This window comes from Protopterus annectens, chromosome 14.part0 (assembly GCF_019279795.1).
Source record: "Protopterus annectens isolate FY-2018-M chromosome 14.part0, PAN1.0, whole genome shotgun sequence".
Taxonomy (NCBI): Eukaryota; Metazoa; Chordata; order Ceratodontiformes; family Protopteridae; genus Protopterus; species Protopterus annectens.
In genome coordinates this window covers 999,439,606-999,465,262 of record NC_056748.1, presented here as the reverse complement: position 1 = coordinate 999,465,262, position 25,657 = coordinate 999,439,606, and the positions used below count along the sequence as shown (strand labels likewise).

The 25,657-nt window shown below is 39.9% G+C and overlaps 1 protein-coding gene across 1 annotated transcript in view; it reads right to left on the bottom strand.

The window, feature by feature from the left end:
• Positions 1-25,657, bottom strand: part of PPP2R2D (protein phosphatase 2 regulatory subunit Bdelta) — a 934,071-nt gene that overhangs the window by 499,072 nt on the left and 409,342 nt on the right. Inside the window, exon 5 of the mRNA XM_044055650.1 lies at positions 7,803-7,980. Coding sequence (XP_043911585.1) covers positions 7,803-7,980 — 178 coding nt within the window. The remainder of the gene's footprint in view (positions 1-7,802; positions 7,981-25,657) is intronic.

Below are 25,657 nucleotides of genomic sequence, written 5' to 3'. Positions count from 1 at the left end.
CTTTCCGTTCCTCTGATTCCTGGAGAAGGAAAGCTGAGGTTTGGAAAAGCATAGGCCAATGGCAGACAAGGTCTTCCTGTCTTGCTCGCACCTGGCTAATGTATCCTTGACCTTAGCACCGAACAGAGCAGATGGCTCGATAGGGGCATTTAGAAAGGAAGACGAAGGAGTCTGAATGCACATCCAGGCGTGGCATCTCATGACTACGTCTGCACCTGCAGCTCTAGCTGCTCCTTCGGTTGCGTATGACAGCAACCTCGTGGATGAATTAGATATTGATTTTAGGGTGGCAAGTTGGGAAGCAACTTTTTCTCGTGCCCCATCCGATAATTGGCCTGTGAGGGCTCCGGAGAGTTCGGAGATAAGATCTCTCTGGAGCCTCGTAAAATGTGCCAAAAGGTTCAGAGACCTAAATGCAAAGGTCGCGAACGCAAAGACTCGCTTCCCTAACTTGTCCACAGCCCAGGATGCTCTGTTGGGTGGGTGAACAGCAGGACTCTCTTCTGCAAGGTCCTTTTTTGTGGCTGCCACCACCACCATAGCATCCAGTGGCAAACCTCTAGACCAATGGGGTTGATCCTCTGGAGGGGAGAGGATCATGTCTGATCTCTTGGGGATGGCCTCAGAGTCAGGGTTCTTCCACGCCCGTTGCACGATTAGTTTAACCAACTCATCGGCGGGAGGGGGGTCACCCAAGAAGTAGAGGGCCGAGAGCGAAAGGCCTGCAGGAATACATATTCCTCAGAGGAAGGGTTGGAGGACTTCCAAGTCACCCCTCTGTTTCAAGATTTCCATGATGTCTCCGAAGGAGACAGTCAGGGGGTGACCGTGGGGACCCTTCCCCATCATCATAGTCCGTATCTTCTGTGAAGGACTCCTCTGGGGAGTCATGTGTTTCCTCTTACACACCCGTTTCCGAGGGGGTTATTCGGTGGGAGCATCCGAAGAAGACTCGAAGGGAAATACCCTGGGGTAGGGGTTTCCTGGGCCTTGTGCTCTCGGAGTCCTGGGGGGATGGCCTTTGACAGCTGCGGCTCAGAAGAAACTGGGGGAATAACCAACGGAGGAGGATTGCTAGAAGCAAGCACCCTTTCCATCACCCGGAAAGTGGGCCCGCCCGAAGAGGAGTGGGAGCCCAGAACCGAAGAAGACAAAATCGGAACCAGGGTCACACCCCGCTCCAGATGTTCTGCCCCCTGGGACGGAGCGGTAGTCACCCTCGGATCCGAAGTCGGGACAGACAATACAGTCGGAACAGAGACCGGAACCGGAGGTTCCACCCCTCCCAGCATAAGATTGAGGAAGGGTGGGTTCCGACGGAACAGACACCCAAAAGGCGTCTCGGGGCCTCAGACAGTGTCGTTGTCTGTGCCAAGGAAGGGAGTCCAATAGTAAAAGTTGGATAAATTAGCCTTGGAACCGAGGGATCCAAGGGAGGAGAGTAAGTAGGGGTTGCTAGAGAAATAGACCCAAAGCCTGGAGTGGGATAGGGTCTAGGCGGATTTGAAATTCCCCTGGCAGTCAGCAGCTGGTCAAAAAGGTGCACCACATCCAATTCGGAAAGGCTCCTGGTGGATCTTATCGATGCCCCTGAGGGGGAGTCAGGCCAGTCCAAAAAGGGGCTGCAGGCTTATCTGGCAAACTGGTCCACAGTAGACAAGTATCGGGTCCGTGGTGTATCACAGAATGTCACTGACTATTCTAACTTCGAAACCGGCAACAACGGTATGGTTGGAGCTGTGAATGAGCTTGGAGTCGAGGATACAACAGGGGTGGATGACAAAAGCGGTTCCGATGTAGTTGTCGGAACTGGTATCGGAGCAGAAATGGGCAATAATGTCGGTGCTGAGACAAACAGATAAGCTGATCAGAACAGAGGTAGTAGACTGCGCCGTAGTCGTTGGTGCTGGGGTAGGCGCTGACAAGGCGACCTCGGTAAGCTTCGTTGGAGCCGATGTAGTAGTTGGCGCAGAGGAGGCAGAATTGTGCTCTGAGGAGGACTTATGGGCCTTGTGTACATCACTTTTACCTCTGTCCCCTGCCGGTGAAAATGGGTCCAAGCGAGGACGTTTCTTGTCCATAGAAGGAGGGGATGAGACCTTTGTCACAGAAATAGCCTCCGAAAAAGGTGAAGCAAAAAGGCCCTTCAAAATCAGTTTGTTCCGACATTCATTCAGTGTCCACTGACTGAAGCTGGCACAAATATCACAAGGGAGTTTCGCCGACAAATGCAGAACCCCCAAACAGTACACACACTCTTCATGGAGGTCACTATTCGGCAGTTTGCCACTGCAAGAAGAGCAGTGTTTAAACTCCATAGTTCCCTTCTTTTCAGACATCCTAGAACACACTCTCACACAAAAGGGAAAGAGCGAGGAAAGTGGAGGAAATGAAGAAGAAAGAGAGGAAATACCAACAATGGTAACAAGATACCACAAGGGTAAAAAGTCAGAAAATACCAACAATGGTAAGAAAGAGATACATGTGGGTAGAGCTGAAACAATATAGATATCAAGAACAGACTATAAAGAGGAAAAAACTTTTAGAAAAACTTGCAAATATATCAGAAAAAAATCACTTAGCTGGAGAGGTCGGTGAAACGCTGCTATATGGCTGTGCGGCAAACGAGATCTGGGGTAACTGAGCAAAGGGCATTGTGGGTAGCAGATTAGCTTGAGAGTTTTTGGTGCAAGCAAGCTTGGTACAAGGCCGACTCGGTTCCGAGGGCTCAGAACCGAACCCATCAGTGATGAATAGGAAGAAGATTAACAACTTCAGATGCAATCTTTAAAGCAGGAAAGCTGCAGCACCAAGAAAATATCAGTTTGGGACAGGAATGTGATATAAAAGAACTTGAGCAAGAGGGAGTGTATAAACATTTGGGGATTGACGAAGGATCAACAACAAAACATGAACAAATGAAAATAAAACTTAGTAAGGAATACTTTAGAAGACTTAAATTAACTCTGAAAACAGCAATGACATCTAGAACAAAATCCAAACTATAAACCAATTTGCTCTTCCTGTCCTAACTTACAGTTTTGCAGTGACTGACTGGCCCCAAACCACGCTGGATAGATAAGACAGGAAAACAAGAAAGATGTTTCATGCTCACCAAATGATTTATAAAAATCAGTGCATACCAAAATTATATAATCCCCGTTCCGGGCCTCCTTGAAATTGATTACATGCACAGATCTGCAATCATGGGAATTCACACATCTGCTGACCTCACAAGACCCAAACGCAGTGAAAGTTTTGAAACATGAGGAGAATAAATCTAAGATAACTTCTCTGCTTAATCTAGAAGAAGCATAATCAGGGTCAAACAGGAATGGAAATCAAACCAGAAGTGGATAAAAGTCAGGCAGCAACTGAATGTGCCAAAAAAACAAAAGATAGAATATAAGGTGAAGGACCAGACGAGAAGTCAAGAAATGTGGAAAATGCATAAATATAGTTCAAGTATAGAAAACTTCTGGAAGAACCTCATGTTGGTCAGGAACAAATGCAGGAATGGTTAAGGAGAGGCAAATTCAAACCAAGAGATGAAAGGTTAATATTGGCAGCCCAAGATAGTGGGCTGCGTACACGTAGGTTTACAAAGTCCATTGAACATGTGGGGAAACAGAGAAATGTAGGGTTTGTAAAACCCAATTGGAAACAGTCACACACCTCGTTGCTGGTTGCGACATACTAATGGCAGGAGGACTGTATATTGAAAGGCATAATAATGTGGCAAGACTGTTGTTGCACAGGGGATTGTGCAAACATTATGGTACTTAAGTGGCTGAAAAACACTGGAAACATGAGCCACAAAGCATAATAGAAAATGATGAAGTTTACATCACATGGGATCATCCATTACCAACAGTTCAAAAGATAGATGCTAGAAAACCTGATATAGTGGTCCATGAAAAGATGACAAAAGTAGCACTGATCATTGAAATCGCCACACCCAGCGACTACAGTGTCTTGCATACACACAGACACAAAGTCAAAAAATATCAGGATTTGCAGGCATAAACAAGAGCAATGTGGAATAAAGATACCCAGACAGTCACAATGGTAGTAGGAGCAATGGGTCTAAAAAAGAATCTACAATCGTATTTAGATATGTTACTTGTAACTCAGTACGAATTGCAGGAGGAGTCATTACTGGGCACATTGCAAATGCTGCGAAGAGCACTTCTGGCTGACATCAAAGATTGAAACAATACTAATTTCATGAACTTTAACTGTACTTTGACTTAGGAATAGGGTTCATTCCCGTCATGGTATTAGGAACTCAAAAGATTTGGAGAAATTAAAAACTGGCAAACTCATCTGTATTATTTGACCTCTGTCTAGTGCAGGTAAATAGAATTAACTGTTGTTTTTATGATATTAATTTATATAAATATAATTTTCACTTTTTTCTAAATATCTCAACCAAGTAACTCCTTAGCTTTATATGAAAGCTCTCAGCTAGATGAATAAAATGCTGCTGACGGTATGTGTAACTTGAGTGGTTGCTGAGATACTGTAAGCCTTTTCTTTTTTTTAATACAAAATACTGCAAATGTAATAGTTACTGTGCTTACTGTAACTTATGAAGACCTATATCCTAAAAAATACCACTATAAAATAGTTTGTGTGGAAGAGTTTGCCATTTATGCTTCTTTCATAACCCCTGTGGTTCCAAAGATATATTTGTTTGAAATGTGATGACAATTTGATTCTGTCAAAAGACTTTAGCTCCACCCATTGGAAGTTGGTGTAAAATTCTTGAGCTCCACTGGAGTGAATGAGTTAATGAAGTTTGGGGTTTTAAACATTATTGATCCTAAACCATACATACATCTCAACATCTTAGTGCAAGAAAGAGAAAGAGAAATAAAAATAATGGGGGGACAAACACCCCAAAACAGGGAAAGATTGTAAATATTGCTCTTATAAACTTAGAAAGTTGCCAGAACAGGTTTTTGCATTAACATGCATTTCCTGAAACGTATGAAGCCTGAAACTCAAATGTGTGTCATTTAGTAACTACAGTCCTCAGCAATTTACAAGAAAATCACATTTTATGAAGAACTAACAAAAAATATGAAGTGAAAATCTGGACAGTTGAGAGGTATGAAATAATTTTGAGTTAAACAGTACTTAAGGTTTAATTTTACCATGGACAGTAAATACAAGTGTATTCAAAGAGAAAAGGCAAACATCTATGATATTGTTTAGCAAGTTAAAATTTCCTAAAGAGACATCAGACTTCCACATAATATGCAGTTATGAGAACTGTAAGGATATATGTGTTTCTTTACTATGCTGAACATTCAAGCAATACTGATAGTTAAGCACAGATATGAAATACAGGTAATTAATTGCAGTACAGAAATTTCCTTGCATTTTATGCAAACAGGGTTATTTTGTTTAGTGTGTTATTTTATGAAATTAGCAAATGAAATGTAACTTTAGGCTCATTTCTTATATTTAGCAGGTTATCAAAGGGACAGCACACACTTTCAAGTATTATATATGTATGAGAAAATGTACAATTTATTGCTTATAACACATTAGCATTGTTACCAAAACCCTTACCCAGCACTCTGCTATAAAGTCTCTAATCTGCTAACTCCAACAACAAACAAAACCTTAGCCAATGTACAAATAACTAAACCAAAATATGAACTTGTTAAATACACTTCCACTCTAGTACAAATACTCAAACTACAAAGAGCAAACAACAAAATATACACATTCATTCTTCTCACTGAGCAAATAACCCACTTATACCACCTGCTGGAACACTGCAAATGGCTACCAGTCAGCGAAAGGGCAATCTTTCTTCTTTCCTGACTAATTTTCAATAAGGATGCCGCCCACCACCGAGACCCAAACTACAAATCAGACATAACTGCCTAAGAAATGCTGCTGATAATGCCATATTCCTATAGTTAGACCCATATTCAAAAACCACTACTGGTGAAACAGCACTCTCGAAATTTGCTTCAATCATCTGCATCTGAAACCAGATATGGAAACACACTACACAGTTTAAAAAATATAATGAATGAGACCTTGTTCAAAGAAGCATCATGCGCCTATTACGAAGTAAAAGGGTAGTCCAAGCATACATCACATCAAGCAGGTACGAAACTAAGCCATGGGGTCAGCAGCTATTACAGTATGTTTTTCCTAAAGCTGTGTTCACATATGTAATTTAAAAATGCCATTCTCTCTCCATCTGTCATATTATGCAAACCAGCTTCCCATGTGCACATCTTGTAAATTTGTCCAAACTGGTGTCATGCTCGATCTGTACAGTCTTTGCTGCAGCTGCAATCTTGTATACCAAATTTTGAGAATGTGATCATCAACATATCTATATAGGCTCTAACTTGTTTTAACTTGCACAGGTTTTATAATTTACTTTAACTGGCATTTTCTTATCAACTTAGAAGTCTTTGAATAGTTTATCTGTTCCACTTCTCTGTTCTGCACTGCTACAACTGCTGATCTATGGGCCTGGGTGATGACGGAAAGGATCTGAGGACCAGACAACATACATACTTATCAAATGTAATAAATACATTTTGTATCTAATAAAGCATTTATCCATTTCACATAATCGGGAAGAAGAGAATAAAATTAAGAAATCTAGAAAAATGTAATGGGTCAAGAATATCTCACAACAGGCTAATTATGTTAAAATAATGAAGAAGCTTTATGACGCTACTCTCCATACTTTACTTTTAAATTAGTGCAACTGATTAAAGCTGAAAGAAACAGCTTTTACTTCACTGGGAATATATCAGACAGGGCCAGGTTGCCAGCAAATGCACAGAGGTCATCCACAGAGGTAAGTTAAGAGGTCATTCCTAACAGTTTGGAAAGAAACTTTCAAGAAAAGAACGACATGAAGTTGGGGAAAAAAAAAAAAAAAAAAGACGAAGCCCAAACTGAAAGTTACACCTTGGGAGAAACAGAAGTATGCTGGAAAAAGTAGAAAATGCAACAATTTATGCTGACTGGAGGGGAAAAAAAAACTACCGATAAAATATATGAATTTAATAAATGGGAAAATGGTCCATTACTGTGACAATTACAAAACTAGGTAAGTACCAAGGCATACATTACTCTACACAAAAATGGATGTAAATTTGGGATCATGGAATGAGACTAACAGGTGGGGTTTTAACCCTTTTAAGATTACCAGAGCACATTTTGGCTTACATTACCCAGAGTAATAATACTGTGTTCTTCTTGCTCTTTACACTGCCATCGTTGATGTACATACATTTAAAATGTTGACTACCATATTAATACTGTAATATCTAGTAATGTAGTAAATGCAGGAGTGAGGCACACACCATATTCATAAACATTCAACATCCTTTTTTTTAACTACAGGGTCGCTTATCCATTTCAATGGCGTGGAGTAAAGTCTATGATGCCCGCAATGCCTATGCATGAAAGTCTAGCTTGACAAAGCAAGTCACACAGCCAAAGGCAAACTATTCCTGGCAGAAATGCATTTCACTCCTCAAATAAATGTGATGTTATGCAGTGGCTCCAATCAACCTGAAACTGAAGTGCATGCAGACAGACAAACCAAGTACACACCCTCAGAATGTACAATGTAAAAACAAATAATGAAGGCATCTCAGTGACATGACACAGCAGTATATCCAGCAGTTCATTCAGAGTACTACTTTAGACAACACAAGAGAACTCAGCTTTATGCTCATTACATGTAGGCAAAAATAAGTGTGAAAACTACAGAAAAGTCAGCACAAAAACTATAAATTTGAAAAGGATACTGTAACTTCTATCTGTGACTTCCAAGTGCCACAGGTTAATTCTTAGGTCATCAGCAGAAAGATAAGTTTCATGATCACTATTAACTGAAATAGAGTTAATATGGTATGTGTGAGCATTTGAAAATATTCTTCGTGGACTTGCTTCTACCATTAAATCCATAGGTTTCAATATTGGCACCTAGAAAAGGAAACAAAAATTAAAAGGCAAAATGCTGCTGCTTCTGAAAAAAAAACTTGCAGCTTTATTTTCATTTAATTGGCAAAGCTATTTCAGTGCAACCTGCAAATGTATTTTAAGAGCGAGTCAAAGCAAATGTGCAAGATACTTGTTATAAATCAGAAACTGAACCAAGAGGTAACTGTCTCTGCATTCACGGTCATGTTTTCTCAAGCAACTGTGCTCCCAACTACCCCCTAAAAAAGGGCTATAACACACCTGCCTCAATGTCCACATGTCTGTATATTTAACCACGGATTTAACATCTTTAGCAGCACAAGGACTACCGTAAAGACCAAAAGAACTTCAAAGGGGAATTATAAAGTACACTGTATGTGCCACAACCGTCTTTCTTGAAGATGCAATGCTACAGGAAGTAATTTACAGAGCTGTGCTATCTTACTTCAAAACTAGAACTGCTGCAGGAAGTAATACATTCTGAAATGCACCTCAGGCAGTCCTAAATGGCTTGATAAAAAAGGACTTTGGGTGAGAAGTACATCAAGAAAGAGTGCTCTTATGAACCCAGCACTACCTAGCTTACAATGTGTACTAAAGGTGTGAACTTTTGCCAGCTTTATAAATATCCTTGCTTTGGCATATTTCTGCCAAAGAAAACAGTGGAATTTTAAGTTCTACTACACTAATGTCTAACTGGACCAGCAACAAGTGTACTATAATTCTGATGGTACAATACCATAGAATTCCCTGATCACTTTGAAATAACTGACAAGTCTTAAATACTTGGCATGAAGAAAAGGGCTGTAGACTTGAGGGAAATACTCAGCCAACATGGAATACTTTTTCATGAGCCGACAGTGATGGCAAAGTCCATTTAACAGAGCTGTGGCTTGGAAATGGCATACCACTGGACCCTCTTTCTTGCTGATTAGGTGTATGGTTGCTCACTGCATTTTAAACTGTTATGATTCTTGGAAAAATTATAGTTAATGCATAACAGAATTTAAATATGCCCCTCAAAACACACATACCCATGCTCCAAGTTAACAATATGCTATAACAATCATATTCTGTTAAGAATTCCAGCAAAAAGTACCACACATGGAAGACGCCTCTTGTCAGCAACCATACTGCAAAAGAATGAAACCACACTAGACCTTACAAAATGCAGTATACCCATTTTGTGAAAGATTCAAGTGGGAAAAGAATAAAACAGAAATTTATTTCAATCTAGCACTAACCTGAAGATGACGTTGGTGATCAAGAAGAGGAGGAGTGTGAAAGCAGTGCCAAGGATTAAATGGTGGAAGTAAAAAAAAAAGAGAGAGCGATTGTGAGGTGGAGTTCAGGGAAGAGTTAAGACAGGCACTGGGAGGCAGTGAAGAGTTACCGAATAGCTGGGTAACTACAGCAAAGCTAGTAAGGGAGAGTGCTAGAAAGGTGCTTGGTGTGACATCTGGACAGAGGAAGGAGGACAAGGAGACCTGGTGGTGGAATGAGGAAGTACACGACAGTACACAGAAGAAGAAGTGGGACTGTCAAAAAGATGAAGAAAGTAGACATGAGTATAAGGAGATGAGGTGCATGGCAAAGAGAAGTGGCGAAGGCTAAGGATAAGGCATATGGAGAGTTGTATGAGAGATTGGACACTAAAGAGGGAGAAAAGGACCTGTACCGATTGGCTAGACAGAGGGACAGAGCTGGGAAAGATGTGCAGCATGTAAGGGTGATAAAGGATAGTGAGGGAAACATACTCACAAGCGAGTAGAGTGTGTTGAGTAGATGGAGAGAGTACGTTGAAGGGCTGATGAATGAAGAGAATGAGAGAGAGAGAAGGTTGGATGATGTGGGGACAGTGAATCAGGAAGTGAAACAGATTAGCAAGGAGGAAGTAAGGAAAGCTATGAAGAGGATGAAGAATGGAAAGGCTGTTGGCCCAGATGACATACCAGTGGAAGCATGGAGGTGCTTAGTAGAAATGGTAGTGGAATTTTTAACCAGATTGTTTAATGAAATTTTGGAAAGTCAGAGGATGCCTGAGGAGTGGAGAAAAAGTGTTTTGGTACCTATCTTTAAGAATAAGGGTGATGTGCAGTGCTGCAGTAACTACAGAGGGATAAAATTGATCAGTCACAGCTTGAAGTTATGGGAAAGAGTAGTGGAAGCTAGGTTAAGATGGGAGGTGATGATTAGTGATCAGCAGTATGGTTTCATGCCAGGAAAGAGCACTACAGATGCAATGTTTGCTCCGAGAGTGTTGTTGGAGAAATACAGAGAAGGTCAGAAGGAGTTGCATTGTGTCTTTATCGACTTAGAGAAAGCATATGACAGGGTGCCTAGAGAGGAGATGTGGTATTGTATGAGGAAGTCGGAGTGGCAGTGAAGTATGTAAGAGTGGTACAGGATATGTACGAGGGTTGTGTGACATTGGTGAGGACTGCGGTGGCAGTGACAGATACGTTTAAGGTGGAGGTGGGATTACATCAAGGATCAGCTCTGAGCCCTTTCTTATCTGCAGTGGCAATGGACAGGTTGACAGATGAGATCAGACAGGAGGCCCCGTGGACTATGATGTTTGCAGATGACATTGTGATATGTAGTGAGAGTAGGGACCAGGTTGAGGAGACCCTGGAGAGGTGGAGATATGCTTTAGAGAGGAGTTGAATGAAGGTCAGCAGGGCTAAAATAGAATATATGTGTGTAAATGAGAGGGAGGGTAGAGGAATGGTGAGGATGCAGGGAGCAGAGTTGGTAAAGGTGGATGAGTTTAAGTACTTCGGATCAATAGTTCAGAGTAATGGTGAGTGTGGAAGAGAGGTGAAAAAAAGAGTACAGGCAAGGGTGGAGGAGTGTGTCAGGAGTGATTTGTGACAGACGGGTACCAGGAAGAGTGAAAGGGAAGGTCTACAAGAGGGTAGTGAGACTAGCTATGTTATATGGGTTGGAGACTGTGGCACTGACAAAAAGGCAGGAGTCAGAGCTGGATGTGGCAGAGTTAAAGATGTTAAGATTTGCACTCTGTGTGGCTAGGATGGACAGGATTAGGAATCAGTATATTAGAGGGTCAGCTCAGGTTGGACAGCTTGAGATGGGGTGTGGAGATATGTCTGGCAGAAAGTGAATTTGGCAGCAGCTAATGTTAATGCAGAGGGAGTACACAGCAGGGCATCTGACCAGGTGTGCCATAGAGCCACTGACATGATTTCTTCAGCCTGGAGGGGAGCAGCTGGAGCGGCTAGTGACCATATGGTTACTGGGGGTGACCTGCTACAGAACCACCACTGACACCAAATGAAGAGTTCCTGTCCAATGTCGGAATCCAGAGAGCTCAATGGAAAGTGCACAACAGCATGTCATCAATGTCGGTGCTGCAGTTTCAGACAGGACATGTATGTCCCAGGAGGAGCTTCTACGTAGGCTTAACTATATAAATTGTTAAATACATCTTGGATAGTAAAATATTGACAGAAAATGGAAAATGAAATATTAACAGCAAATACAATTTTTCTATTTAACATTTTTAACTGTATTTATTTGGGGGGATACATCTTTGATAAAGTTAATACATTCAGGTTGATTATACATGGGCTTGGACTGGACGTGTTCTCCAAGTTCTTGTTAAAGGTATGGTTAATAGACATATAAAAGGCAAAATTTTAAAACTCTGTGTTACTCTTCATTGTGAAGAAGGTGTCCTTATCTTTTGCTTAACTTCTTAAAGAACCATCACATATATTGAGCAAACAAGCATCTACGCAAGAAAAGCCAAACATTTTTTGTCACTACTAATGAGGAGTTAAGACATTTTTATTTTCTAATGTGGCTATCAAGACTGTTGTGTGTATTGCTCTACTGTCTGTAATAGTGGCAGCACTGTTAATTTGTTAGCATATACTGGACTACAGTAGCGCATGTATTAATTTCTTCCTGTGTTTGTTGCTTATTATCACAGGTGATCTTGACAGTGGAATTGTGGGACATCTACCACCTGATGCCAGTGTACCAACAGACTCGGATGATGATGGTGGCCAAAGGCACAGTGGGGTGCAGAGGGTGAATCTGGCACTGAGGTTGACATTCAGCCATCATCTGTACTTTCATCAGACATAGCCAGTAGGCCTACACCAACACATTCCAGTAAGTCTCAAATATTGAACAAGTGGAGAGTGACACTCTTAATCAGACTAGTACGGTTACTGTACCTTCAGTACCTGCTGACTATGGACGTAGCCAAAGTGTGGCAAGGTGCCACACAGGAGGGTTATTAGGGGGAGCTTGCAGAAGACCTGCTGTACATCCTCCACCTGATGCAGGTTTGTCTTCCCATGCTACTCAATGTATGTTTAGGTTCATCATGGAAGCACAGGCATGTGTCACTAGCTACTCCACAGCTATGTTTAGGGTTGTAGATGTTGCACGGGCTGACTTGTGCGACTGCCTCCACAATGTTGCTGATTCTTTTGATCAGATGAATGACACATTGGAACAGGCTGTGTCTGTGTGAGGGGGATGGCATCCACGTAGGCGTAGGTCAGCAACATCATCTGATGTCAGATGATGTGGCCGTGGCAGATCACACTTCCATAGTGGTTCTGCTTCCACTATTTCTTCACTGGTTGAGGTATCTACTCCCAGATGTGGCAGACCATGGGGCTGTGGTCCTGGTTGTCCTCGTGAGGAGACATCATCCAGCAGACAGTCACATTCTGCCAGTAGCATTGCAAGGACATGCCAGTTCAACTCCTGGTAGAACCAGGTCTCTTGGTAGGGAAAGACAACAATGAGCTGCCAACTCAACCATGGTGGAGGGCCCATACAGCCATGCATGCATGTACGCACGCACACACACAAACCAGTTACAGTGTTCACCATGAGGCGTTAATCTAATGTGGTCACACTGGTCATTTGTTACTTTAGCCAAATGTTCACCTGTTTCTTTCTTACTCACATACACTGCCTTATGTTTTGTGTCAGCCTAGGCTTCCCGCCACCCCAAAACACCCTGTGCAAATGTTATCAGTGCCATATCCTTGTTTTCTATCATTTCAATTCAGGCAAACATAAGTTTTTGTGTCTGATGATCAGGATGCATGTCTGCCTTAGGCCTTATTATATTTATGTTTGTGAGGCTGTTTTTCTAACTGTACTCTTCACATATTTTGATGTTGGAAAGAAAGAAAGACAGTTGATTGAATCAAAACATTTTTTGCATTAGAATGTTCTGAGAGTTATGAAGTCTGAAACTGAAATTTGTCTCATTACTTCCTAACGTCTCTAATGATTTTCCAGTACAAAAGTAGGAAGACAGACTGAGGACATTTGTTGACCATCAGTACTTTTGACAGGTATGACCGTATGAATCTTTGATACCTGAGGACTATTACCTGATAGAGGACATATGTACTCACACAAGTCCCTGCTGTCACATTTGAAAGTCATTGCTGTAAAAAACAATCAACTCTTAGTTACTTACATTAGCAAGTTAAGAACATGCAAAGGTATGCCATTTGCTTGCATTATTACCCAATTCTGGTTTAACACTACAGGTTTAAGACTTACCTTGTAAATCCAGAAGTTGATACAGGTTTATTTCAGGGCGGAGTCTCTCTGATGCCAGGAGTACACAACCACTTCATGGGTAGGTAAAGGTTGTGAGCATTGCCTGGCATCAACTATATGTGTGTGCATAAGATGAAGGTTTTAGCCCCTTAGGTGGTAAGTGAGTGTGCTATGCATTGCCTCTTAGTCAATGCAAGGGCATATTGAGCACATCTATGTCTGCCTACACCCACAGCAGCTGCTGGTTCCCCATGACTCCTCACCTACATGTGGGTGTGGTGGCCTTGCCACTGGTGGTGGGATAAGTGCCACTTCCCCTTGTTGATCCTGCTCTGATGCTGTTTTCTCAGGATGACGTGACGTATGGCAAACATGGTGAAAATTTCTGTACATTTACATGGGTTGTACTGCAGGGCTCCCCAGATGTATCTAAGAACTGAAACAGTGACTTCAGCAGCCCAAACACACGCTCTATATTTCTACTTTGAGAGTGTGCCTCATTTTGACATACTTCTGCAGGTGTGCATGCATTTCTGAAGGTCATCATCAGCCATGGTTCCAGTGCACAACCTGCATCCACCAGTAAATGGCCCTGTGGGATATCACCCCTACTAAACATCGGATACAATTGGGAGGTGTGCCATACATGCGAGTCATGGTAACTGCCTGGGTTGCCAGCACACACATTCAAGATGATTTCCTTAGCATTACACACAACTTGGCAGCTGATGGAGTGGAAGCCCTTTTTTAATTATGTACACCCTGCCCTGTTCACTGGGTGGTACCTTGATTTCTACATGTGTGCAATCTATTGCATAGAGTACTTCAGGGTAGTGTGCTACAGGGTAGAAGTCTTGCATTCTTGTGGCCCTGTCCTGAGGAGTATGGGGAAAACGTATTTGGTCACTGGAATGTTGGAGCACAACATTCAGAAATTGATGAAGTATCCTTTGTGTTGATGCCTGTGAAATGCCCAGCATGTCCCCTGTTGGCCTCTGAAAGGTTCCTGTAGCTAAGATTCTAAGGGATACACATACCTTTGTATTCACTAGTATTTGTTCCCCTTGGTTTGCCCTGGGTCTGTGCTTAGGACGACAGAGGTTGCAGAGTTCCTGCAGTGTCCATCTGCCCTGTAGCACTCTACATTTTCCACATCATGCATATTGTGATAAATGGGGTCCAAAAACTCTACTCCTTCTTGGCCTTGGTCCATTATCAGCAGCATAGACTTCAGCCTGTTGCACATACACATGAATTAAAGCAACAGCAGCCCAAAACATTGCTTCTGTGTAGACACCTTTCTATGGCTGCATTCTAACAGAGTTTGGAATTTGCAGACAAAGCCAGCACTGAGTCTACATGGTTGCTTTATAGCTTGTTGAATTGCTCCTCCATCTTCATAGGTAGGTACTAGGCTATTGGCCCTAGGGCCTATATAAGCCTAGCCAAAAGGTACCCTTGCTTTCGCCGTCTAAGAGAATTATTTTCCTGTGCCTCTGTCGAGCAGAGCCACAGAAGTGAGCCCCGGGATGAATTTCCCATCTCCCATCCAATCAAGATTATTCTTGAAAAGTGCTAATGAGGAGCTTTGTTTGATATAGATAGGTAGTTTGTTACAGAGTATGGGAAGTCTCTGGGACAGGAATCTATCCCCTCCAGCATGTACTGTTTATTGTGGTGACAAGGTTTAGGTCCCTAGAGCATGTAGCTCAGAGGGATTGGGATTTCTTTAAGTGGAGCATGTCCAGCAGCTCTGGGTTTGACATAGCTTTGTATGTTAGGCAGAGATCTCTTCTGAGTAGGCGATATGCAACGGAGTAAAGCTGGAGTTTTTTGAGACTGTCTGCATACGGCAACTGTTTGAGGCCAGTAATCCTCTTCGTGAGGTATTTCTGTGGCCTTTCCAGTTGTTGTAGATGTCTTGTGAGGTACATACCAAAAGGGGCATTTTCTTTATAATGGGTCTAATGAGTGATGAGTAGAGGTGAACAATTACCTAATTTTTCCTGGATGAGAAACCTTTTGTGATGAGGTGTGCCACGTAGAAGGATTTCCTGGACTGCTGTGGCGATGTGATTATCAAAGGAGGGACTACTGTCCACCTGTGTCCCAAGGTCTCTTATCACACTTTCAGTGTTATGTAGACTACTGCCTATGTGGTAGTTCATGGGTCCAGAGTTTTTACCAAAAGGGATGACGGTGCACTTTTTGGCATTGAGCTTGAGGCCATGGCTTTGAAACCAGGCATCTGTCTCAGTGAGGCCCTTTTGTAGGATGTCCGCATCATCAGGAGTTTTGATTGTGGCTCCTAGTTTGCAGTCATCTGTGAACTTCGTTGATTACCATACAGTTCAGTTGTTTATATTGTAATTTGCATGCCACAATGTTTACTGTGCTGAATCTAGATACTTACTGAATCTAAAATGGTGTGCTATCGTGTGTTCATCGTGCCAAGATGTGCACATGCTCAGAGTAGACCAGTTAGGGTTTACTGAATCCAGCCCGACAGCTAAGAAATATAAGAAATGGAAATGGGGACAATCTATAACTATGCAGGCAAGAAAGGCGTTATTGCTCATGCTTGAAATATGTGTATGCATGTACATATGTAAAATGTATAAATAGGAATAAGCTGTTTAATAGAGTGGCTATGTTAAATACAGAAGGATGTCTCCATTTTTAATTATTTTTTATTTTTATGTGCAGTAGTGTTCTTCACACTAATGTGTGCATTACAGATGTCTTGCATTGTTGCGATTCATCAGGAAATTGCGACAAAATATCACATTTGCTCTCAGATGCAGTTTACACTGTTTCACTGCAAAACAGTTTCATTACATCAAAAATACCTATCTATGCCTAGATATATCATTAGTTATGAAACAGTCAAATAAATAAAACTATGGCTTCACATGGAACCGGTGCGTCTGCTTGATGGTTTATTTATATTGTAAAATAAATGAAACTACAATTTCACGTGAATATGTATGTCTGTTTACTTACTTATATATGCAGTTATATTGGCGAGTTCTAATTAGGAAAAAAAATATTGCCTAGTGCATAGGAATATACATGCAATAAAATCCATTCATTTCTTGAGATTTCATGGCATTCAGTTAAATTGAAGGCATACCTCTCAACCTCATAGCCATGACAGAAACATTTCATTGGCTAAAGTAGTTACCAAAGTCCAAGATAAAAGAGTAGAGGACAGTAACTTTACTCAAAAGTGTTACACAAGAACAATAAGGTACAAGCAGAAGACAGGGTCCATATGACTTGAAGATGACCAGTTACTCCCCAGGAGATACCCTCTACCATTTATCCCCCAACTATTACTAAAGAATGGATCCTCACTGCACTCTACAGAAGTAACTACAGTAATGAGCCCTGATAACATCCAGGGATGACTTCTAAATAGTTTTAAACAGGACATGTCCAGGGCCACTAGAATCTCTCTTCAGCCACAGCCTCCATACAGGCTTCATTCCTAGAGAATGGAGCACCGCAGCGGTCATCCCTGTACATAAAGGTGGACTATCAACAGACCCAGGGAACTACAGACTCATAAGTTATACTAGTCTTATATACAAGGCCATGGAAAGAATTATCCTGGGTCTAATAAATAAGACATGGGAAATATTCAAATACTGGACTCATCCTAGTTTGGTTTCAGCAAGGGTAGGTCACAACTATTAAACCTGGTAGACTACATTGAGAAGGCCACTTCAGCCATGGCTGATAGACTAAATACTACATAACCTCAACCTGGCATGGGCATGTGATACAATATCCTATATAACCCAAGGATAGTCAAATGGCTCATGGATAAGACACATGAACTTAGTGTGGGGGAATCACCTCCACCAAAAGACCTGTTACTAGTGGTGTTTCACAGGTCTCAGTACTGGGACCTCTCCTGTTTGGAATATACTTCTTTGAAGTCATAGCAAATAGAGGGTTTTTAGCTGACCAAATTTGCTGATGACTGCAATCTGGGTGCAATGACCGATTCTTCCAAAGATGTAGATATCCTTGAGGAGGGCCTGAGAGCCAAGTAACTGGTGCCAGAACCATAGCCTAAAACTCAATGCAAAAACAAAACACAAAAATGCGTATTTATACCTTATGGGAAGATGACCACCCCTGCAAATTACAACACTGATAACACTCTCCTAAGAGTAGACCCAGAGGTAAGTACTTGAGAACTCTGTTTGACAGTAACCTCAGCTTTGATCAACATGTGTCCATGGTGGTGAGAAACCCCTTTTATCCGATGCAAGTTAGAACTGATGGCATGGCATACAAATCAAAGAAGATCATAGTGCCACTATGCTCAGTTCTCATTAGACCTATAAATCGAATAGAATTCACTCTGTCATGACCCTAACCAGATATTTGCAACAACTATAGCAGTCACAGAGATGCTTCATTAAAAGAATACAGGGTTTAAATAACATGTCCTATGTGGACCACCTCAAAGCACTGCCCCTGTATTCAGTCTCGTACAGACTACTGAGGGGCAATCTATGCCTAACCTAAAAGGCATTCTCTGATCCAGCCCTGATGGATTTTCTACACATTCACAAAACAAACAGCATTAAAATGACCTAATCTAATGATCTGGACCTCGTTTGTGACATAAAAAAATATGTTTGAGGAATAGGTGCGTGTTTCACAAATTGTTCTCCCCATTTATGCCAACAGAGCTCTTCTTTATGTCTGCTCAAATGTCAATTGGACCAATGCATGGGAAATCATAAATTCACCCCTGCTTGTCACCTGTGGCCTTTATGGACAGAAGCAGCTTGTAGATGCCCTAAGGCAAAGGTATATACCAAAGTCATTCTAGTTCTAGGGCACTGATAATTATGGAAATTGTGGCTTGAATGGCTAGGCTTAAAAGGCTCTTGGGCCATTAGCCTGGTTAACCTCCAAGGCAGATTACTTCTAGTGAGTTGCAAATGCATGAAAGTACTTTCCTCAGAATTGTGTGAAACAAGGACATGTTGGAATCCAGGAATACATATAATAACCAAGATCAGCTATAGTGGAATGAAGGGAAAGGTAGGATACTGTTTAGCTACGAGCTTCTCTTTAAATAAGCTATACTTTACTGTGTACAACAGTGATGTACATACTGTATTTTATACAGCATATATATCATAGACAGAAATTAAAAATAAAAAAGCCAAGTAGGTACACAAGTCCCAGAATAAAAAAGTGCCCAATCCTCATATGCACAGTAGTTCCAGGACTGGAAAAAATGCACTGTAGAATCTTCAAGACAAAGAAACATTCCTACAATTGGGTTAGGCCAGGCTGAGGAGGAGGATGCCCCTCTCCGTTGTAGAAGGAAGTAGTAGTCCACAAAAAAGGATAGGCCAGAAAAGAGCCATAAACATGATAGAGTGATTAGTGAGGACAAGAAAGAAATTACATACTGTTATTATTATGCAACAAGCCCAGAATGTCCAAATAGAAGATATTCAAAAAGACTTGAGAGAACTTAGCTAAAAGAAAAATACTTGCACAACAAAAACTGCTAAAAGCTTCAAATGCAAATTTGTGTTTATTAATACAACAGGTACAAGAATAAAATTATATAGACAAAGAAACTTCAGAGCGTTTGGAAAAAGAAGCAACCAAGGAAGTACAAAACTATAGGTTATGTACAAACACAAAAACACTGTAGAACAATGGTTCTCAAATCGCTGCCTCCTCCTTAACCCCAAAAAAACTAAACTGTTACTCTTTACACCAACCCAAAACTCCACCCCTATTCATCTCACACTCACATCTAATGATGGCACTGTTATTTCTCCCGACACATCCACTAAACTCTTAAGAATAACAATAGACAACAACCTCAACTTTGACAGTCATATAAACAGCACAATAAAATCAGTGAACAAAAAACTGGGATCCCTTTACAGAATCAAGCCCTTTCTTACACCAGTGGCTAGGACCACTATAGCCAGGACCCACTTAATCTCAACTCTACTCTATGCTTCCCCTATATATATATATATATATATATATATATATATATATATATATATATATATATATATATATATACATATACATACTAACCTTTCAAAAAATAACCTCAACAAACTGGCAACATCCTACAATAATATTGCTAGATTTGCTACAGGCTCTCCCTAACTCATCACTGTCTAAACCTAAAACAACTAGACTGGCTAGAATTTCTTAACCATCTTCAATTTCTCCAGCTTGTCATTGTCCATAAGACCCTGCATCAACCCACCAACACTCCAATACTCTCTACCATCAATAAACCTTACAAAAATCTCAAGTTACGCTCCTCAAACAAACTGCTGATCAACATTTCAAGATCCAATAACTCATCAGGTGACTCCCTGTACTCTAACTCTGTAGAAAAGCTATGGAATTTACTACCCACTGAAATTAAAACTCAAATTTCTCTCTCACTCTTTAAAAAGAAACTAAAGCTATTTCTTAAGACACACTGGCTATGCACCTGTACTAACCCTGACTAACTTCTTTCCTTTTAAACTAATAATTACTCTGAAACTCATATTACCCTAGAGCAGCAAAATACCATATTATTGCAAATAAAATGTATGTATATACTGCATACTGACCATCTCTTGAACATTACCCATTGATGCTTACTGCTGTTATCCTCTGATTATATATATATATATATATATATATATATATATATATATATATATATATATACATATTTATATATATAAATTGTTTTTATTACATTTGTAGTTTTTAGTTTGATCTGTTATGACTTTTGTACTTTTTAATTTGATCTATTAGGACTTTTATATTTCTTTGTATGTCTTTCTTGGAGCTTTTCTCTCCAGGCCTCTACTGAAAATGGACATGTATCCAGCTACTAGACTAGCCCGGTCAACAAATGTAAAATAAATAAATAAAAACAGGACAATGGTAAGTACAAATGTATAGTTAGTCCAACTGTGAAGTGCATCTCTATCAATGTCAATGGTTAAATAGCTGCAAAAGAGGAAGCTTACAAGGATATCTTAAGCTATGTAAAGCGCAAGTAGTATTTTTTTTTTTTTTTTTTTTTTATACAAGAAACGCATCTTATACAGCAAAACATTAAAATTAATATGCATAATTACACAGTACTAGCAAGTTCAGAATAAAATAAAAAGCAGAGAGGTGTGGGAATATTATGAAGAATGACTATTTATAATCTTGGGTATGAAGGTAGTCTATGACAACTCCGGAATGTTTTGTTTAGTGTCAATATTAATAAATGGTTTTGCTTATACTCTGGTAAACAACTATTAAATACCAGGGCTGGGTGTCAGGCTAGCCAAACAACATTTAGAGAACATAATAAAACATTCCAAAGGTAATACAATAATTGCAGGAGACTTTAATTGTATAATGAAAGAAGAGGATACAAATGTAACACACACAAGCAATGCCCACTATCAAAGTTACTTACAGAGTTTACTGACTCGTATAATTTAATGGACAGTAACACACATGCTGAACAAGATTCACTGACATTCACACATTGCTCACATAGACATGACACCTTTTCTAGAATAGTGTTTATAACAAAAGATCTTACCACAAAAATAAGCAAAGTTAAAACCATCACTTGCCCCTTCTCAGACCATTATGCAGTCATAAGAATTCCAGCCTATATAACAAACCTTAAATAGTTTTAACAGTACTATACTGCAGAGATGAAAACATTTCCAGATTATATATATATATATATATATATATATATATATATATATATATATATATATATATATATATATATATATAGAAGGGATAGGTTCCTGACCCAGAGACTGCCCAGACTGGAATAGACTGCCCATACACGTCAAGCAGGGCACCTCTTTGGCCCTCTTCAAAAGGAACCTTGATGACTGGATGGAAGAAAGGAAATTCACCCCAGGGATCACGTAAGTCGCCCTGCTAGACAGGGGTCCAGGGAAGTAAATAGCGTGGGAAGAAATAGCCAGGGAATTGTTATGGCTAGGCTTGTATAGGCCCTAGGGCCGATAGCCTAGTACCAACCTGTGAACCTATTAACCTATATACATATATATGGGATTCAATAAGCATATTTATATGGAAAGGTAGTAGCCTGGTATAAAAAGAAACAAAAGCTTTGGAAAAAAGAACTGGCAGAACTACAAACTAAAATAGACTAAATTAAATTAGATATTCATAAAGGCAACTTAGATTCAGAAAAAAGAATTAGGAGATGTTAGAAAAATATGTATTAATGTGTGTATGCTAAATGCCAAGTTAATAATCAAGTGTTTTTAATATGCTTTTCATTCTATTTCTCATGCACTGTGATTTATACAAATTGAGTTTCATGAGACTGAGAATATGCTTTTCTAAAACTGCAGCATGCTTACTGAAACTTGCAAGTTGCCCTCTGACCTAGTAACTGCTAGCACAGCAATATTCTTGTTTATGCCTTGTGGAAATGCACTTGAGAAGCAGGTGTTTATCTGCTAGGTCAGAAGCATATGAATGAACAATATAAATGTAATGATTCTAGACAAACAGCCTTGTTCAGAGGATGGGAACCTCTGCAGCTGCAGTAGTTTAGTAGCGTTGCCACCCCTCCATTTTTTTTCCGGAGTGCCCGGAAATCAGTAGGGCACTCCGGTTCTCCGGTTCTTGCACTCGGAGTCCGGAAATAGCGACGTCAGGCTCGTCAGCGCGTATTAAAAAAAAAAAAAAAAAACATTCTCCTCTTGGACTCTCGTTGATTGGCTGCTTGCTGCAGACGAGGCTCGTGCAGCAAGCAGCCAATCAACACGTAGAGTTAGTAGTCAAAGCCCTGCAAAGCCCGCGAAAATTTATGAATATAAAGCGGCGCTTCAGCTTAAGTTTTTACCTTTTACTTTTGGGTGCTGCTTTAAGATCTGAAATTCTTGCGTGGACCGTCGGACGTCGTCTTCAGTGGATTGCCTGCTGCCTGGAAGCCCTGCCTGCTGCCTGGAAGCCCTGCTGCCTGGAAGGATTGCCTTAGCCCTGCTGCTTGACTTGCTTGCTGGAGTCTTTCCCTGGCTGGAGGAGAAGTGCTGTGGATTGGGTGGTGGTGTGTTCCCCTGCTTGCTGGCCCTTTAGCTGCCTGTTCTCTTCTGCTGCTTAGAGCTTGTTTTAGTAGCCCTGCTGCTGATTTTTCTGGAGGTAAGTGGATTTTTTTTAATGGATTAATTCTTTGGAATTAAGGTAGATTTTCAAAGATTAGTGTGAAAAGGGGAATGAAATATTGCCAGCACGGCTACTAGTGAATTTTTTAAATATTAAATTTATATTAATTCACTAGCTGTGCTGGCACTATCTCATTCATTGATGGTGACAAGATGTGTGTAACTATCTAGATGTTCAACATGTGGTGATTAACTAGAACAGTTTCTAATCTGGTTTTGGACTTGGTTGCAGTGAATATATAATTACTTCATGATTTGTATAAGATGCTTGGACTGTAGATCTGTCTTTCTAGTTTGTCATCACCGTGATGTTTACCTTGACCTGTGTTTCTTCCTAGGGTGTCTTTCTAGGGTGTACAGTCTTCGTAGTATAGTGAGGCTTAAATGTAGCTTTTTTGTCTAGTTTGTCATCACAACTGTTTACCTTTTATCTGTGTTTTCTAGGGTATACAGTCTATACCAAAGCTTAGCTCATTTGATGTTACAGTGAATATATGATTACATGATTTGTATAGGATGCTTGGACTGTAGAACTGTCTTTTCTAGTCTATCATCACCGTGATGTTTACCTACTGTCAATGTGAAATATCTCATGTGGTTTTGAGCTTGTTACAGTGAATATACACAGGATATTTTCTAACGTTTTGTTGTGTAGATATTTAAGTTTTGAGACGACTTAAATATTTATTTAGTGGCACTGGGCCACTACCTTGGCATTGGTCAAACTAGCAATGTTTATTACTATTGCACAGTAAGACTGAATACACTTTGTTAGGGCCTTGTGGAAAGGGTTTTTTCACTTATGGGGAATGCGTGGACTGATGTAAGAAATAGAATGCTTGTGTCACTTGTGAAGGCCGAGTTGCAGGTCAAGCTAAACTTTAACATGAGTTGTTCGCAATTTTATTCATTTGTGAGAAATAACCAGCCATTACTTGAGGCTGCTAGATCAAATGCCAAATATAGCTTCAAGTATAAGCAATGATTTCTAGCAAAACTGAAGATACTTTAAACAGTTGCTTTTCTTTTACTATTGTGTGTGGTGAACCCTTAATGTACTGCTTTGAATGAACTGGTGTTTTTAATATCCAATTGTATTTCCATTTTAGTACTACCTGTGATATGAGACTTGGGCTTAGTTTTCCCATGCTTGTGTGTGATGTACTGTTGTATGTAGTGAACCTTTGAAGTATTGCTAAATAAAGTTTTTTTTATTTACTTTTGACTCGTTGCACATTTTTCTACTTATTGGTAACTGTATGTGATATTAAAGACTTATGCTGAAGGGTGCTAGAGTAAAGGGGTGTGGCTATTAAAAGGAATGAGTGTGGCTTGATTGTGCATGGGGCGGGGCTTGTTTGTCAGGAAATGGCACAGTAGAAAGGTGGCAACCCTATAGTTTAGAGATAAGGTAGACAAAGGATTATTAGAGAAATGAACTGCTAGCATTGTGCTTGATTTAGCCATAGTATCTTGAATGTAACATAACAAGTATCTAACTGAAAGTAACCAAGGCCATGTTGTTTTCCTCAGGAAGTTTCACATAAAAATTGTTTAAATCAGCAGAAAATCATGGGAAAGATGGTCAGCAGATGATGAAAAGGTGGTAAATCGGTTACGTCAGCATGGTAGGACAGGATTAATTTGATAACCTATAAAAATGAATACATTTCCTGTTTCTGGTTAGACAAACTCTGTATTAGCACGTTTTTGTCTCCTTGCTGCAAGATTAAAGTGTCTTAACCTGAACCTACCGTGTTTTGATCATTTTTAAAGTATATTTTTCCTTTAACAGGAGACCTCAACCAAAAATACTTAAGAGATATTGAACCATAAAACAATGACTAATCTAGAGAAGGTCATACTATGCGCTTACTCTATGAATCCAACTTATAACAGAAGAACAGCTAACAGGATGAAAAAAATGATAAAGGCAAATCAGATAAAAGAAATATTCAATATAGACAAAAAAGAAAAGTATCAGACTTGGAAGGAATTCTAGAAGCCTTTAGAGTGTATTTTATTAAACTCAACAGTCAAAAAAATATAGTGGAATCAAGTGAAGCACTTAGAAAATTCCTTTAGGAAAATATAAGACTATCAGATGAACACAGAAAAGTAATAGATAAAGATATAACCATGACAGAAATTAAAGCGCAAATCAAGAAACTAAAATTAAACAAAGCCCCAGTTAATGATAATATGACACTGGAGTTGTTTAAACTACTATCTAATAATGTTTTAAATCTATTACCAAGTGTGTTCACATCAGCTAAAGGCAATAAATACACTCCTTGGAAATGCACTCAATTAACACTAATTCTGAAACAAGATAAAAATGGATGAGTGTACCTCATACAGACCCATAAGTTTACTAAATATAGATTATAAAATATTAATGACAGTTCGTGCAAACAGAATAAAACAAATATTGCCATTATTGATAGAGAACACTCAAACAGGATTCATTAAAAACAGAAATACATATGACAATATAAAGAGAATTTTGTCCCTTATTGGTTTCGTAAACAAAACAAAAAATAAAATGAATGTCATTTGCCTAGACATTAACAGTGTATTAAATTCCATGAATTGAGAATACGTTTGGCTTGCACTGCTGGAGTATGGCTTTCCAAAAAATTTTGCCTCACTAATAAGTTCTCTTTATGATAAATCTTCGGCGTACATAAAAATAAAATCCTATTTGTTGGAGCCTTTTACTATTACAAAAGGTACAAAACTGGGTCGTCCACTTTCCCCTTTGTTATTTGTATTAGTAATAGAACCATTATCAAATTTCCTATGGGCAAAAACCAAACATTCAAGGAATTACACTAGATACTGACTGAGTTCAACTATTTGCAGACGACATTTTATAGACTTTAAAA